This window comes from Xenopus laevis, chromosome 4L (genome assembly GCF_017654675.1).
Source record: "Xenopus laevis strain J_2021 chromosome 4L, Xenopus_laevis_v10.1, whole genome shotgun sequence".
NCBI lineage: Eukaryota > Metazoa > Chordata > Amphibia > Anura > Pipidae > Xenopus > Xenopus laevis.
Window position 1 is genome coordinate 51,420,175 of NC_054377.1, and position 15,128 is coordinate 51,435,302.

Consider the following 15,128-nt stretch of genomic DNA (forward strand, 5'->3'; position numbering starts at 1 on the left):
TCCTTTATACATTGAATACACATTTTTAATTATGTCAAAAATATTTGACACTATAGCACCTCCTGTCAGGAGCTTGCTATTCACAAACCTGTTATCCAGAAAGCTTAAATTACGGAAAAACTGTCTTACATAGACTCAATTTTATACAGCTCATACAAAATTTTAAAAATTATTTCATTTTCTCTGTAATAATAAATCAGTACCTTGTACTTGATCCAAACTATAATCCTTATTGGAAGCAAATCCAGCCTATTGGGTTTATTTAATGTTTACATGATTTTCTATTAGACTTAAAGGTATACTGACACCAGAAAATAAACGTTTTTAATATCTATTATAACATTATCTTTGAATGCTATTTATAATTACTTTCTTACCCCCTTTTTTCCCTATGAGGGGACTGGCATATTTGTGCAGCAGTAGTCGGTTAGCATTAGAAACTCTAACTGACAAGTTGAGATTGGACAGTCAGTCAGGTTTAGGAACTTCAAGTAACAATTTCTTACAAAAGCAGAACTATCAGTGAAAACCGATCAACATTAGATTAATATTTTGAAATAACATTTTTTGTGTCAGTATTACTTTAAGGTATGAATATACAAATGATGGAAAGATCCGTTACCTGGAAAACTCCAGGTCTCGAGTATTCTGGATAACAGATCCCTTAGCTGTAAATGTTATTGCTGCAGAAAGCAGTGTCTGTGTGTCCTGTGCTGTTCTCAGCACTGTTTGTTTTAACTAGAGGTACCATTGAAAAAATGTAGCTGCAGTTAGGCTTGCACACACCTGTGATTTTCTTTCTTTTCCAGTCTGTTAATCACACTGGTGCATATGGCATTCTGACTGGCGGATAGGGTTGCCATCTTTTTAAAGTAAACTTACAGGCCAGCTGTGGGTGGCAACAAAAGTGGGGGGGTCTGTGACTTCATGAGGACAGGATGATGATGAAACGTGTGGGGCTATGAAGTCACAGGCATCACAGAAGGATTAGGGAAGGAGAAAAAGGAAGAGGAAGGATACATTTTTAGGGTTAAGGTGGCAAATCTGTGGTGGGCCAGGGGCTGATCTTTAGGGTTTTACAGATTTACCGGCCAGCCTCGGCCTTGGCAAGTGTCTTACCTGTTTAGAGGTAAAATACTGACTGGGTGGCAACTGTACTGGCGAAAAGATAACTACTGCAATATCAATGTTACAGGACCAACAGGGGAAGCAATAGCAAATGACAGATCCTGGTTTAAATAGTGATTACATTTTGGAATCAATTAATTTGCAATTACTTTGCAAAGGATTACATTTGTTTAGGATTGCATTTGCTTTTATTATGCAACATTTATATCAGGGTTTATACAATATAGAAAGCTCCTGACAGGAGGTGCTAAAGTATAATTATAATGTAACAACATACTAGGTGCAGGTGAAAGGAGTGCATAAAAAGAGGCAGCAGTATAACTGTAAAACTGTTTTACCAATTTTGTCCCCAAAATGCACCTGAAACGCTTGCCTTATTTGCCTATGGTTAGAGACTAAAAGTTTATGGGTCCCAGTGAGCAACAGCACTGTAATCATAAGGGATGGGTGGGGGGCAGGATGCAGACATGTCATTTAAAAGTGCAAGTTAGGGTGCACAAGTAGTACAGGCCACAGAAGGCCTTGTACTTAATGTCTACCTTATGGCTTTGAGCTTGCCAATGCTTCACTGTGCACCGTGAACTGGATTTTTTTATATGGCTCAAGGTGCAGAAAACAGTCAAGCCCTAGAAGGAAGTGTCCTTTGAATGAGCACTAAAGGTAGCCATAGGCATAGATGCACCATTCAAGTTGTGAGTTAATTCGAGGTTAAAAAAGCTCACATAGCTCTAAAATACGACCTTTGATAAATAACCCCCTAATGTAAATTATAAGGATAATATAAACAACTAAGAATTTTGTGATCAGTGAGCAGCAGGCTACGTTTGCATGCAGGGTCAGACTGGACAAATGGAGGCCCACCAGGTTCCTAACCTATGGGTCCCCTGCGGCACAAGTGATGCAGCTGTGCCAGCTCACATTTTTTTATGAGGTCAGGCGAATGGGAGCAAGTCTGGGCCTGGCGGGAGCCCATGAGGGACGGGGCCCACCGGGTTTTTTCCCAGTGTCCCGCCGGCCCAGTCGGACCCTGTATGCATGTCAGGGAACTGACGTTATACTCATTCGATTTTAAGCTCTTTTGGGCAGAAGATTTTTTATCTGTAATTTGTATGCTCAAATTAGGCACCCATGTATTGTATGGTGCTACAGAGTATACTGGTGCATTATCAATAATATGTGTTAATAATAATAATACAAGGCATAATAAGAAATTTCTGTATGTTATAATGTGTTTCAAAGTTATTCACTTTACGTAGAGAATACACAAAGTCCTATGACACGCGTGCCGATTTCTCTGCTGGAGGAGATACAGTCCCACTTTTGACAGCTCAACCCACAGTCCCGCATTTGTACTTAAAAGTCCCAACTTTCTCTGCACAGAAAAGTCAGAAAAAAAAACAAAGTTTCTAACTTAATTGGCTTTTGGCAGAGAGCCCAGAACAGCCACCAGGTGCAGCTAAGATACTTTGTAACAATTTCGAGATAAGCAAATTAGTAATTGTAACAATTTAGATAAGGAGGTCCCTTGGGAGTAGTTACACTCATAGCTTAAAGGGTAATTCACCTTCATTAGCAAAACTGTAATAACTGGGGGGGGAAAAAAACAAAGAAAAATGTTGAAACTTTCATAACCTGCCAAATTTGGTAAAATGAACATGGTAATTAGGGGGTGTGGCCTCAAAATGGGCGTGGTCCGAAAAGTGTCATGCTATGCACTGCAAATGTTTGTATCCCCCTTTTTCCCCCCAAAATGTTGGAAGGTATGCTATACCTGGGATTTATATTTTGCAACCCATATACCCTTGATAGGTATAGGATCCGTTATCTAGAAAAATTACGGAAAGGCCATTTTACTCCATTTTATTCAAATTATTATTTTTTTTTCTCTGTTATAATAAAACAGTAGCTTGTACTTGATCCACACTAAGACATAAACCTCATTGGAAGCAAAACCAGCCTATTGACCAGCCTATCTATTTATTTAAAATGCTAATGGTGGGCGCCCTACGACCCTTCTATGCCAAATGGGCCCACAGCAGTAGCAGACGCTGCTTCCTCAATCCTTATAATGGACCCGTCCCATGAAAGGCAAATAAGAGAAAGGTTGGGTAGTGGAATAACTGTATTAATTGAAAGCCTGAGCCTAAGTAAGCACATTCTATCGCAAACATTTGTGTTTCTGAGCCCCAGTCGTAGTCGTAGTAATTCTTCATTTCTTCTTCTTTATTAATTGAAATACAATTTCAAATAATATAATCACTTGGCTAGACTATCTTTATCCACATCATGCCTAACACAACACCCCCTCCTTTATGCTGAATGGGACGATCCAAATCCATATCACGTGATTGCATGGCCCGGGAAATCCGAGTGAAGAAGTTCTTTAGCTTCCGGACTAATAGCCAATCAAGTGCTGCTTGTGCGAGTGATCCCCTTGGTTTTCGCGCCGCAATTTAGTAGGATACTAGTATTGCACTCCGAGAGGAATGGCAGACATGTCGCAAATGCGAGTGACCGATTTTTTCTCTCAAAGCAAGCGGGGCACCGCTGCGCAGAACTCCAAGGGGCGGAAGGTAGAAGCCGTGTTGGAGACTCGCCGCGCTGTGACTCGCAGTAGGGCGGCCTCGGTTAAAGCCGAAGAGTTCCTGAAAGCCCCCTGTACCCCGGAACGCGCTTCTCCTACAGTGAGCCAGTGTATTGGGCCCAGCAGTAAGAAACGAACGCGCCAAGATTCGGACTCGGAACCGCTGCGGACTCAACAAAGACAGGGCAAGTCTGCGAGGAAAAAGCTAAAGCTTCCAGAGGGCGAACATGGAGGCTCAGTCCAACAGCAGGTACAGCCATTAACTCCTTAACTTACTCTAGGTACAGCGTAGACTAAGCGAGCGATACTTTCAGGGGTCACTTTGGCTCCTGTACAGAGAATCTTATTCCTTTCTAGGCTCCACACGAGGATTCTAATGGCAGCCTCGCTGGGAATTGGGGGGGTTAGTTGGAATGGACACAGGTAGGGCCCACCTGTATCTTCAGCCTGCACAGGAAACGGAAACCTGTGTTATTGCCACTACGCTGTCTATATAGATATATAAGGAGTTTTGATGTTTCCTCTGACTTCCTGACACACACTAAGTGCTCCACTGGGGCAGGGGCTCGTGCTAATGACGGACAACCTATAGAAATGGGCGGGCAGTGGATAGGAAACTATAAGAGAAGCATTTTTTAGGGAGTTTTAAATCTACCAGCAAGTACTTTGCTGGTCATTTTGTCGTGCCGTCCCCACCTGCTGGTTACAGTCTATACTGGTCAAATACCGACCAGTTTGCTGGTGATGCAGTGTGCCCCATGTACAAAATCTCTAACTATATTTGGGCATACACTTGATCTGCTTGTTTGGCAGGTTGTCAAACTAGGGAATTTTATTAAATGTTCTTTATATCACGCCACGTGTTTTACACAGTTGAAGGTTTACACCTGAAGGTCCCTGTTGGTCTCTCACAACGACTTTATCCTGGGCCAAATAACCTGCCTGTATGTCTTGTGTGTGGCGGGAAGTCTACACAGACACGGGGAGAACATACCAACTACTTGCAGATAGTGCCCAATGGAACGTAGGCCCTAAGTGATGCAAGGCAGATAACGACTTAAGGTGGCCATAGACATAGAGATCTGGGGCCAAACGATTGTATCTCTCCCCGATATGCCCACATTGATCGGATCATAATGGATACGGGCAGTCGGATCGCGGGACCGCATACACTCATAGATGTGGCCACAATCTGGTGGGATTTTTTAATCTGCCAGATTGGGGAAGCCTGTATGATGCCCCCACACACTCTGTCGGCAGCTTTTATCGGCCCGTGTATGGGGGCCTTAAGCAATAAAGGCTGTCTGGGCGAGGACCACATTAATGAGCTGTTGTGGTCCTCTTCCCAGCAGGATTTTTAAAACCTCTCTGATAGGCTGATTTCCTTCCAGATATCGTTTGACAAGTCCGTAAGGTGCAGATTAGGTCTGGAAGATTTGTTTTATATCAGGAAATCCACACCCTACTCACGTGAGGTAGAGTAAGATTGGTACTGCGCTATCCATGGGAAAGCTACATTTCCCTTATCTTTGAGTAAGTTGCAAGAGATAATTAAGATAGAGGCCAGGGATCATCATCCTGGCTGATGACTGCCTAAACCATGTAGCTTTCTCTAATCTCTCCCAAACCCACAGTTAATATTTGTATGCAGGAGAATCCTTTAGGGAAAGACTCTTTTTATTGATGTGCAGATGAGCCCATGTGTGGGATTGGGGTGAGTGAAGGGTCAAACTTGAAGCAGGATCGTCCTCTCCTTTGGTGATATTGCCGACCTCTCCCCTATGTTGGCTAATCCCACCCCATATTTCATCAGATGACACTCGTGTCAGGTGTGGGTTATGAAGCAGCAGGTCTTTGGTGCAGGTTTGGGTTACCTTTTTGACCTACTCATTGCCTACCTCCCTGTGTTCTAGGTTGCTTTGTTTTCTAGCTAAGCACGGATGATATGACTTTCCTAACATAGATCCAACACTGACAACATACTGATACATTAGAAAATAGTGAGCTTTCTAATGTATAACTTTACATTATTGGACTGCAAACCCTTCTATGAGGATCAGTGCTGAACAGAATGCATTGTTTGTAGCGCTTTTGATTCATGTAATTTGGTTCATCTAAAATCGCAAACTTCTAATATTGCAGAGTTAACTAGTGATCCACTAGGTAACGTTTTCTGTCTGAAATCAGTCTCTCACCACAAGTGACTGGCTGGCCATGCTTTTGAATTGAATAAAAGCTCCCTTATGCCTAGGTGTTAGGAGCATCTGTTCATTATTCCCCTGCCAGACTGCAAGGACTGCTTTGATATTTATAATAAAAAAAAATCCTTTATTTGATTATGCTGTAAATTAATACATTTTATATTGTTTAGCTTTTTAGTCCATGCAACAAAGTGGCTTTGGAACATGTTACACCTAGTTCGCTGGGGAAGAAGATTAAGGACATGGTCAACGTATCCTTATCTCCAAAGTTCAACGAACTTGCAAGAAACCCAACTACACCAGAGACTAAGGTATGGCTTGCTCCGATGCCACTGTAGAATGTGGGTCAGGCATGGTGGTGGTCATCACTTCTTGCCTACTTTGTCTAGTTAACAAGACTTCTTGGGTTTTCTTATACATTAATATAGTGTTCCTTGCTGACACCACTTATATTACAAACTTGTTTTGTGCTATACACCCACCCTTGTTAAAGAAGCACTTTTAAGATGTCTGGTCCGTTTAAGATACTTGGTCTTATCACAGGCACAGTATCCCTAAGATAGAACAAACTTACTAAGCCTAACAAACTGACCCCCTCCCCAGTGAATGCCTTTTCTTAATCCTTTAAAGGAACAACAAAAAAGTGTTTTAAAGTAATTAAAATATAATGTATTTCCCCACGCTAGTACAATTGGTGTTTGCTTTAGAAAGACTACTATAGTTTATGTAAATAAGATGCTGTGTAGCCATGGGTGCAGCCATTCAAAGCACAGATTGGAAAGCAGATAAAAGATGCACTCTGTAGAATACCATTGTATACTATTACAGAGCTTATCTGCTAAGTAACCTGTGCCTTGTCTCCTTTTTCGGCTTGAATGACTGCCTCCATGGTTACGCAGCAGCCTAGTTCTATAAACTATAGTAGTCTTTCTAAAGCAAATGCATAACTTTTACCAGTGCAGAGCAACAGTAACTGATATTTACTTTAAAATGCATGTATTTGTTGGTGTTACCTTATTTCCAATTTAAGTTTTCATTTTTAATGTTTTTCTCCCTTTTTAAAAGCCTTTTATGAATGTGTGTTCAAATAAATGCTTTTGATTAGTCACCAGCAAAGGAAAATCTCCTGGAACTTAAGTCCCGTTTGCAGAGGATTCAGGAGCTGGCACAAAAAGTTAACCTTCCTGCTGCATCTTCAGAGGGCAAAGTCACCATCACTGATTTGAAAGCAAGGCTCAAGCATGCTCAAGAATTAGATACAAAGATCAGAGCAAAGGCAGAGAAAACAGAAACACAGGCCATTGATCTTACAGAGCAACCTGCCCAGGAAAGGTAGGATAACTTGTTAATGTTCTTGTAATTAAAGGGGTGGTAACTTTCATTATGTTGTAGAAGAGCCAATTCTAAGCAACTTTTCAATTGGTTTTCATTATTTTTTATAGTTAGTTTTTAGTTATTTGCCTTTTTATTCAAATAGGCGTTGCTAACTCCGTTCAAATGGTCAGGGCACACAGGCAGATTCAGGGAGATTAGTCACCCTGCAACAAATCTCTTCTTCAAGGTGATCTCCCCGAACTGCCTTCCAGCTGTTTAAAATGTAAATCACCGGCGTGATGGCACTCAGAGCGATTTGTTTTCCGAAGTTGCCTCAAAAGGAAACTGTAGGGCGACTTCGGAAAATGAATCGCCATCCCACCGGCGACTTACATTTTAGCTGGCAGGGTAGGCAGTTTGGGGAATTTGCCAATGTGCCCTGACCCCTAAAAAACGCTCTGTAAGGCTACAATGTATTGTTACTTTTTGTTGTTGTTCCTTCTATTCAGACCCTCTCCTATTTATATTCCAGTCTTTTATTCAAATCAATGCATGGTTGCTAGGGTAATTTGGACCCTAGTTACCAGATTGCTTGAAATGCAAATTAAAGAGCTGCTGAATTTAGACAAATAACGCAAAAAACTTCAATAATAAAAAAAAAAATACTTTATTTTCAACTATGCATGTTAATATGCTATACAAGATCTAGGATGTATGTTGCAGCTTGATGTAATATTTGTCTTCATTTTAGTGAAAAGGCCCCAGCCTATCAACGTTTTCATAATCTCGCTCAAGATGCAGCTCCAGGGCTGACTTTGCCATATAAATATAAAGTGCTTGCAGAGATGTTCCGGAGTATGGACACCATTGTTGGAATGCTCTTTAACCGGTCAGAGACTATCACATTCTCCAAAGTGAAACAAGGAGTTCAAGACATGATGAGGAAGTTAGTAAAGCTTGCAGCTTAAAGCTACACTTTTTATTTCAAGCTGGATAAACCAATAATTTCAATATCTTTTGAATCTCTAGGCAATTTGAACAACGTAACGTTGGTCAGATAAAGACTGTGTATCCAAATGCTTATAAATATAGACAGGAAAAGAACATACCGACCTTTAAGGATGGAGTAAAGAAAACAGACTATCAGCTTACTATAGAGCCTTTGGTCGCGGAAGGTGGGTAATGGGTCTGTATGGGAATTTAAATGCTGCCCATTTTTGCAGACAGATTATTCTCTTTATATCCAGATATACTTTAGATTCATATTAACATGCGCTTTCCTTGCAGGTGATATGTTAAGTGGACGTCCACATCTTTCAGCATCACGTTTGTTGGAGCGCAAGCAGCTGTTTCACAGAAGTCTTACCAGTATAGTCAAACAACATCACAGGGTAAATTATTTAGCACTGGATGCTTTTTCTAGCTAGATTCTGTTTGCACTGAACTGCTAATATATTCTAGTTTCTTTATAGAAAGGTTGGGTACTCTGCATTGAAGGAACTGGAACAACCAAACTATATGTTAGTTTATATAATTTAGTTGCTGTGTAGGCATGGGGGTAGTCTTTCAAGCTGAATATTGCAAAATAGTAGATAACGGATAAATAATGCAGTATAATGTGTTTACTATGAACGGAGGTCAAAAAAACTTTGTTCTCTGTGCAGGACTACAGACTAAGGGGCACATTTACTTGGGGTAGAATATCGAGGGTTAACCCTCGATATTCTACCGTCTAAGTTAAATCCTTCGAAGTCGAAGGATTTAGCGCTATTCGTTCGAAACGATCGAAGGAATAATGGTTTGATCGAACGATTAAATCCTTTGAATCTAAGGATTTTAATCCATTGATCGAACAATTTTCCTTCGATCAGAAATTGGCTAGAAAGCTTATGGGGAACTTCCCCATAGGCAACATTGATGCTCGGTAGGTTTTAGGTGGCGAAGTAGAGGGTCGAAGTTTTTTTTTTTTTAAAGAGACAGTACTTCGACTATCTAATAGTCGAACGATTTTTAGTTCGGTTCGAAGTAGCCAAAAAAATACTTCGAAATTCGAAGTATTTTTTATTCTATTCCTTCACTCGAGCTAAGTAAATGTGCCCCTAAATATTTCCTTTATATGTAGTGAACAAAAGGGGACTTTTAAAGTGTATAAGCTTTACATATTCCTTGGTTTCCATATGTTTACATTTTTCTGTTTCCTCATGGAATTTTTCTGTTCTGTAATAGGTTTTCCTGACATCCCTAAATCCTCCCATGCTTGTGCCAGATGACAAATTAACCCGATGGCATCCACGGTTTAATGTTGATGAGGTGCTTGATGTTACGCCTGCTGAACTTCCGTTGCCACCACAGGTGGAGAGGCTTACAACTGCTCAAGAGGTGTTGTCCAAAGCTAGAGGCTTGATTACACCAAAGGTGAGTGGCTTTTACTCAAGTAACTTTCAGCTAACTTCTAGTCAGAGCTTGAAACAAAATACCATGTTTTGACTTGTCTTATTTCTTTCCAGAACAGAAATTGTAATTCTAGACTAAAGCTGGCCATACATGAGCAGCTTCTTTAGGCTGCTGATTTGCCGGTATATGGGTCTGAGATATCTATATTGGTTACATGTAAAAATCCCTTTGGGTGGATAATGCATCTGAATGTTGATGTGGTCATGACTTCTCTGAACGAGCAGATGAGTGTATGGCCATCTTAAAGGACCAGTAACATCAAAAAAATTAACAATTTGTTAGTATACATTAAAAAAAACAAGACAAATTAAACTTTAAAATCGTAAAGTGTATATTATAAAATAATTTACCGAAACTCTGCTTGCGCTCCTTCAGAAAAGGCGATCACATAGATCCATCGTCCATTGCTAGATTTCTTCTCCCTGCCTTCCTTATAGGAGATAGCCAGGGAGTAGAAATCGAGCGCCGTATGATGGATCGTCGCTCTGTCGTCTTTACTGAAGAGGAGCAAGTTTTGGTAAGTTATTTCTTAATAAAGGCTTTGCAATTTTAAAGTTTAACTTGTCTTGGTGTTTTTGTTTTTCAATGAATTCTGATTTTACTAGTCCTTTAATGCAGTGTTGTAGTTCACCCAAGCTCTTGGGAACCCAACAAAAAGGAATTTCAGGGTGGTGGTTGGGTAAAGGCTTGTCGTGAGAAACAAAACTGCTAGTGTGCCCTTATGATCCTCTGCACAGTCATTTTAAAGTAATAAAAAATATAATGCAGTGTTGCCCTGCACTAGTAAAACTGCTGTTTGCATCAGAAACACTACTATTGTTTATATTAATAACCTGCTGTGTAGCCATGGGGGCAGCTATTCAAAGGAGAAAAGGCTCAAGTTAAATGGCAGATAAGCTCTGTAGAACATAATGGTGTTATCTGTTATCCACTACTTAACCTGTGCCATATAGCATTTTTTTCAATTTCCGCCATTGCTACACAGCAGCTTGTTTATATGAGCTATAGTAGTGTTTCTGAAGCAAACGGATTAGTTTTACCAGTGCAGGCCAACAGTACATGATATTCATTACTCAAGACTTTAATTTTTGTGTTAGTTACTGTTCCTATAAGTTTGTTCTAGTTGTACGCTACTGTGCATGTGCTCTGTGCATGACACTGGGGAGGATTGGTGTGTGGCAAAAAATAGAACCCTGTGCACTTTCAACTAACTGGAGCACTGGCTCCAAGGTAAAAGGTTAGTCTCACAACATAAGTAATTATTTTTTAGCCCATTAAAATAACTGTAGGTCATAAAAGGTGATAAAACCCAGGGTAATGCCACTTCAACAACCCACTGTATCCTCTTATAGCTGACATGCTTAGAAATTTGCTGTTGCATTGGATGTGGCATCTCGTATGTATAAGCAAAGATGCAGCAATACCATTCCTCTTAAAGGGTTACTGTCATGGGAAATATCAAAATGAATCGGTTAATAGTGCTGCTCCAGCAGAATTCTACACTGAAATCCATTTCTCAAGAGCAAACAGATTTTTTTTATATTCAATTTTGAAATCTGACATGGGTCTAGACATATTGTCAATTTCCCAGCCGCCCCAAGTCATGTGACTTGTGCTCTGATAAACTTCAATCACTCTTTACTGCTGTACTGAAAGTTGGAGTGATATCACCCCCTCCCTTCCCCCCCCAGCAGCCAAACAAAAGAACAATGGGAAGGTAACCAGATAACAGCTCCCTAACACAAGATAACAGCTGCCTGGTAGATCTAAGAACAACACTCAATAGTAAAAACCCATGTCCCACTGAGACTCCTTCAGTTACATTGAGAAGGAAAAACAGCAGCCTGCCAGAAAGCATTTCTCTCCTAAAGTGCAGGCACAAGTCACATGACCTGGGGCAGCTGGGAAATTGTCAAAATGTCCCCATGTCAGATTTCAAAATTGAATATAAAAAATCTGTTCGCTCTTTTGAGAAATGGATTTCAGTGCAGAATTCTGCTGGAGTAGCACTATTAAATGATGCGTTTAGAAAAAACATATCTTCCGATGACAGGATCCCTTTAAGGATGAGCTTTCATGTAACACAGATACTTTCTGGATAAACAAATCATAACCTAACCACATTTTTAGTAATTTGAAACATGTGGGTGAGTCTTGCTTCTAAGGAACTTTCTATTTTGCAAATTATAGGGGTTGTTCAACTTCTTTTTTTTTTTTTTTTTCAAAATTAACAAGTGTAATATTCCTGTCTGGCAGCTCAGTAATTCAGGTGCAGACTTTTACAATTTGCTACATTAGTTGATACATTTCTCAGTAGCATCTGCAGATTATTGGCAACTATTGTATCCATTTTACAGCTTGCCTTTAATGAAATACACGCATTCTGCTCAGTAGAGACAAAGATAGGAAATGCATCAACTAACTTATCATTTAGAACTGTTTACAGATTTGGTGACCCTCCCCTTCCCAGAGCTGCTTTAGAAAGACATAAAAAAAATGTGAAAACATCTTGCATATAAAATAAAGTAATTGCTAATCTATTTCTGGTTAATAATTATAATGTTGTGGAAGGTGAACCCCTTAGCTTATAGTTGTGCCAGTAAACTAGTTCTGGGTCTGTCGTTGCAAAGTACTTAAAGGAACAGTTCAGCGTAAAAATTAAAAAACTTGGGTAAATAGGCAGCACAAAATAAAACGTTTCTAATAGTTGGCCAAAAAATTAATGTATAAAGGCTGGAATGTTTTTCAGCTCTCTAATTCTGAGTTAGTCAGCAACATGAAGGGGGCCCACATGGGACATAACTGTTCCGTGAGTTTGCGATTGATCCTTGGTATGATTCAGATTCAAAAGCAACTTATGACCCATGTGGCACCCTCAAATCACTGATTGGTTACTGCCTGGTAACCAGTCAGTGGAAACCAAGAGATGCAAAGCAGGAAGTAGAGTTCTGGCTACTATGTTAGAAGCTCATGGCAAGGTGAAACCAGACATCTGGGGTGACTGGATGTCTATTAAACAAATTATCTGCTCACATACTAGAATAAAGGGTTACATTGCTGGCGCTAGTAACTAATCTGCTTGAGCACCCTGTTGCTTTTTACTTTTGGTTATATTAGGATTATATATAACATTCTGCAGTATGTAGAGTGGCAATTTGCAGGTAATTCTTTAAGCTGTTGGATAGTTTACCCATTTTGACACATTTCTTCTCTTGCAGATGGAGAAGGCACTTGCAAACCTGGCTCTGAAAACAGCAGAGAATGCTGGGGAAACAAAAAATGTATCTACCGAGGAGACAAAATCCACAGCAACGACTTCCACATCAACTGCACTAAAAGGGGTTTCACAGTCTCTGCTAGAACGGGTAGGTTGAATTCTGTAGGAGGTGGAACATGAGGACCAGCTACTAAACTCTTGTTTATGAAGATCAAGTTTAACTTTAGGTTGGAGGCTCTCAGACTTTTCACCAAGACCTCATTTGTTTGAAGAATTAACTGTAATATATTTTTGCCCAGTTTGCACCCTGCATAAACTGACATTTTTGTTTTTTTTTTTTTTTTTTTTGTGTGCCAAAAACAGATACGTGCTAAAGAGGCTCAAAAGCTTCAAGCCATTATGACCCGCAGACCTCGGCAAGAAGAGCGTCTTCTCATGATGTCCAGGCTACCAGAACTGGCTAGAATCCTGCGCAATGTATTTGTGGCGGAAAAGAAGCCAGCCTTGACTTTGGAGGTCACTTGCAGCCGGGTTATAGCTAGCTGCCGTTCTTCCATGTCTCCAGGTGAGGAGGATTTTACATTTATGACTCATTAAAGGTCTATGTTATCAAGTACATCTTCATAAATCTAATTGTGTGCAGCTTTCACTAGGGTATTTGGTGCAAATAGGGTTCACAAACTAATTTTTTTCCATTTTAGGTCGTTGCATAACTTAAAATGAACCTTGTCGGGCGTTTGGAAATGTAAATGTGCTCTTATAATTAAAGGCACCTAATGCTATCAATGTGATCTTGATATTGGTTTTGTTTGTACTTTATTAGGCCTCACCCCTCTTAAAATGTTTTTTTTTTTGTTTTTTCCCTAGGTGAGATGGAAAAACACCTTGCTTTGCTATCAGAGATCCTACCGGACTGGCTCAGCATTCATCTAGTCAGAAAGGATACTTACTATAAACTGAACAAATCTATGGACCTTAATCTTATCCTTGAACGACTAGCTAAGAAAACAAAGGAAGAAGAGTCTCTCTAGTGTTTTTTTTTTTTATGCTGTATTTAGTGTTTTTAAAAATTTTAAATGTGCAATGTACAGTTGGCAGATCAGTGCAAACTGATAGTGTCAAACTGGTTAAGCTACTTACTGTTTGGATTAGTTGGCCCTGTAAGCAGGTGCTTTACTTTACAGGCAATAATGGTATATTTTGATTGTGCGTAAATCTTACATACTTTAAACACAATGATGGAACGATCAACACACTGTAGTAGTGTAGGGTGCTGATTGGAAGATTCCTCTCCTGCTTAAAGGTCAATATGGATAGTCGCCTATTACCCCATACAAATTATTGTGAGTGCTGCTGGATTTTTTCAACTATTAAACAGTGTTTCATCATGCTGGTAGTTGGTGACCGTGTAACATGACACTTGCAGTTATGTCACCAATACAAGTGCCTTACCATTAATGGCAGATGCAACCTGAGTTCACCTACCCCCCCAGGAAATTAGGTTTTAACCTAGATTTTTCTTTCTAGGAAGCTAGTGTAGAAAGCTGTGCAACCACTTTTAGCCTGCTTGAGTTAAGGCTCACAAATAAATCATTTGGTTATAAAGGTTTCCTACAAAGCTGCATTTTGTTCCCCAAAGCAGCAAGCATTCATTGATCCCATTAAGGGTGTTTAAATTAGAATAAAAAAATAGCCTTGCGTGTTACATGTGCATACATAATACATACGGTTATTTTTGTACCTACTGTGCTTTTGTAGTGCTTCTCTTTTTTTACATCTCTTATGTGGAATCTGGGATTACTTACTTTCCTGGAAGCCTTAATTGGAACTGCTGTTTTATGGAAACAAGATACAAATAGACTGTAACTAATGTCACAAGACATAGTTTTATTGCCCTGCAATATAGCCTCGCTTTCAAATGACATGTAATTTGACATTACCCTAATATACATAGTTCCGTCACCTTTTCTGTAAACTCTGCAAACAATAAGTTTACTTTTTTGTCTTTACTTAAATCATAATCTGTAAATAGACCCATTATGGTAAAGAATGTTTTCAGATTTTATACAGGTATTTCCCTCCCCCTCATTGGTTTTCCAAAGCAAGTTTTGTCTTTATCTTTGGATTAAACTTTTTTTACAATCAAGTTTTGGTCTAAATCTGTAAAAGTGATGTGTGGTGAAGTTTATTAAAACCGGCTAGTAAATGAATAGCAATGGATGACAAAACG

At 39.7% G+C, this 15,128-nt stretch overlaps 1 protein-coding gene across 1 annotated transcript; it reads left to right on the plus strand.

Annotated features, from left to right (window-relative positions):
* Positions 1-3,509: 3,509 nt before the first annotated feature.
* cdt1.L (chromatin licensing and DNA replication factor 1 L homeolog) lies at positions 3,510-14,830 on the plus strand (the record flags this gene model as incomplete). Its single annotated transcript, NM_001088269.1, is given in 10 exon segments — positions 3,510-3,962; positions 6,084-6,224; positions 7,019-7,245; positions 7,979-8,173; positions 8,257-8,402; positions 8,515-8,618; positions 9,454-9,642; positions 12,900-13,046; positions 13,262-13,463; positions 13,766-14,830. Coding segments are annotated over 10 exon segments (1,863 nt in total). The 3' UTR covers positions 13,930-14,830.
* Between the last annotated feature and the right edge of the window lie 298 nt (positions 14,831-15,128).